This window comes from Kryptolebias marmoratus, linkage group LG6, assembly GCF_001649575.2.
Source record: "Kryptolebias marmoratus isolate JLee-2015 linkage group LG6, ASM164957v2, whole genome shotgun sequence".
Taxonomy (NCBI): Eukaryota; Metazoa; Chordata; class Actinopteri; order Cyprinodontiformes; family Rivulidae; genus Kryptolebias; species Kryptolebias marmoratus.
In genome coordinates, this window is record NC_051435.1 from 17,298,859 (window position 1) to 17,302,004 (window position 3,146).

Consider the following 3,146-nt stretch of genomic DNA (forward strand, 5'->3'; position numbering starts at 1 on the left):
CTCGTCTCCCCCTCACGTATTGTACACACACACACCTTCTCTCTCTCTCTCTCTCTCTCTCTCACACACACACACACAAGCTTTTGTTGTCTCCTCTGTCTGTACGGGATACATAAACACAGCCCGAAAGGTTAAACAGGATTAAATGACAAAATATTTGTAATGTAAAAATGTAGATTATAAACTGAGTAAATACCAAGCTGAAATTCTAAATAATTCAGTTTTTTTTTTTTTTTTGAATAATAGAAAAGAACCTGATGCTCAGAGGGGCTCCTAGCTGAAGGAGATGCTCGTGTCATGTCCAACAACTCGTGCTGCTAAATGTCTTTGTATAGGTTTCTTTTGAACGTTGAATTATTCAGGCGCTCTTCCAGGCACTACTGTAGCGTTCGCCGACGGAGTCGAGAACGAGGGAAAGAAAAATGGGAACGCGACGGCAGTAAACGTCAGACGGGCTCCCGAGCTGTGCCTAACAGATGCACTTTACCAGCTCGGCGTCGGAGCTGGCGCTGCTCGCTCGGGCGAACGCGTCCAGACGAGGAGCGCTTGTGGACAAAACCCGTTAGGTTGGAGGTGTCTGCGGATAGCGTACCAGAGCCATCTCCACACAGAAGGAGTGCTTTTATGTCTCGAGTGCGGTATTATAATCGAAGAAGCACATCAGCTGAGGAGTCCTGAACGTGCGTGGCCCTCAGCTCTGAATGCCCTGATGTGGTTATCATTGCTGCCTTTATAAGGGTGGTGGTGGGGGGGGGGGCTGTGTTGGAATAAAACCTGAAGGTAAAAGTCCGACTGCGTTCCCAACGGCCCCGGAAATGAGCTCAAACTCTTTCCTAAAACTACTTTGTTTTTTGCTTTATTTTATTTTATTTTTGCAGTTCGCAGTTAATTACACTGAAATAAACAACCGAGGGACACATTTGATTGATTCACTGCTGTAAAAAAAAAAAAAAGTGTGTTTCCGCACCTGAAACATATTGAGTTTAGATTTGTTTAAAGCACTCGTTCAGATCTTTTGAAGTGGGGGTCCTGTGGAACTGTTATTAGCAAACATTATCTTACATGTTGTAGATGGCGCTTTGATTTTGACCAGAGTCATGAGCTGACTAGTCCTAGTCGGGCCAAGGCAAAAGTGGATTCATTCAAGTCCAAATTAATCTCTCTTTCTTCAAACTGAGGTTATTCAAAATGCTATCTACAACAGGAAAGATTACACATGATTTCGTCTTGTTAGTTCTGTATAAATCAAACACAATTTTGCTGAAATGTTTTGATAATTTTATGCCGTTTCAACGTTTTTACTGCTGTTGGTTCTTAACTCGGCTCGGTTGACTTGATTTAAATTACTTGAGTGAACCAGTATAGCCAGGTTCAGTCATATCTGTCTTTTTGCCTCACTTAGACATATTTTCCTTCGTTCAAAGACAGTTGATATAAAGTACTTGTTTATCTTTGTTGTACTGAAATGTTCCAGTTAAATAGTGGAGTCTCAAAGAAATCTGACAAGGCCTGTAGAAAAAAACCTACCAAGAAAAGGTAGTTTGACTCACATGATTAAAATGAATTAGATTTGTTCAAGTTCAAGCAAACAAAATAAACTGATTAGCTCTAAAAGACGGTGCTGACCCAGCCCAGATATATTATATTTCAACAACATTACTGCTTTGTTCTCTGTTTTTTGTTTTTTAATGTTCACGCAACAAGTTCTTTGTTGAGTGTACACCACAGGATATTTAATCATTTTTGTCATGGCTGCTAACTTCACCTTATCCCTAAATCAGCTTATAAATTCACAGTAAGGGCGTACAAATAGAACGACTAGAGGGCAATATTTCAAAGTTACGTTTCATCAACAGTCACATCCCGAATAGTGCGTTTGCGTCAGCAGATTGTTAGCTGTTGGCTAATCTTTTGCTCCTTTTTTTTGTGTGTTTGTGTGTGTGTGTGTGTGTGTTCTCTGTTCCAGATGGAAGACTGTTCCTGAAAACCACCGTGATGTACTGATAAGGCTGCAAGAAGCTGGAGGAAAGGAAAGAAGAAGAAAAAAGAAAAGATAAAAACAGACAAACCCATGAAGTTTCTGAGGAGCCCTTATCCAGGCCGATTTAGCTGAAGAGAAGTCAAGCTGCTTGTAGGTGGAAAAGCTGTGTTCACCGTAACGCTGGAGGAGTCCGAATGTAGAATATGTCTTTTTTTTTCTCTATCACGCGGGCCAACATAAAACAGTTTGATGAAGCAGGTTTAGACATGACACGTTGGCCGACGTGACGGATAAACATGTATACCGAGCACAGTAAAAAAAAAAGAAAAGGAAAGAAAGAAAGGAAAAGAAAAGAAAAGAAAAGAAATGTACCCAAGGTGCATTGTTGGTAATAACTCCCAAAAAAAATCACAGCACTGAAGATCTTTTTATACTGTATCTCAGCCAGCGAGAAAGCTTTGAAAAAGAAATTCGACTGAAGTTTTGTTTTGTATTTCAAAAGAAATTCAGAGAAAAACGACGCGGGGAGATGAACCTGGCGGTGGTCATCCAAAAAAAAAAAAAAACATAAAAAAACCAACAAAAACAGAAAAAAAAGACTGATGTTTGATTTTCATGTTTTCTAAATTAGATGAGAATACAATCAAGTTTCATTTTTACCATTGTTGTACATACAAGAGCTAACGATAATGATAAAAAAGTCACTCTGCCGACCCCGAGCGGACTGATAGGGTATGTGTATATAACGTTAAGAGGTATTGTGTATGCAGTAGAGCTATTAGGCAACCAATACCACCATTTATATAAACCTCCTGTTTTGTTTTGTTCTATCTCTGAGCCATCATTCTTTCCTATAGCTGCCATTTTGGTGAGAAAGCATGCAGGCATGTAAATGTTTGTCCTGGAATTATTATGATATTTAATAAATCCTATATTGTGCTGAACAAATACTAGGGTTGACTCACTCAAGCCCAGGCGATTTTGAAAACAATAATCAACAACGTTTCACTTTGAAAATGAGGACTTTTTTTTCTTTTTTTGCTGTTGATAGTACTGTAATCTTTGTATCAGAGGGAATATTTCTTGGATTTTACTGTACCCTTTTTTTGATCATGAGAATACAGCATCTTTCAATGTTTTACTTTTTATTTTTTGGCTTTTTTGT

General features: G+C 39.0%; 1 protein-coding gene across 1 annotated transcript in view; it reads left to right on the plus strand.

Annotated features, from left to right (window-relative positions):
• The window catches only part of dachd (dachshund d), a 106,043-nt gene extending 103,496 nt beyond the window's left edge, over positions 1-2,547 (plus strand). The window contains 1 exon segment of the mRNA XM_025004642.2: positions 1,967-2,547. Coding sequence (XP_024860410.1) covers positions 1,967-2,004 — 38 coding nt within the window. The 3' untranslated portion in view covers positions 2,005-2,547.
• The last annotated feature ends 599 nt before the right edge of the window (positions 2,548-3,146 follow it).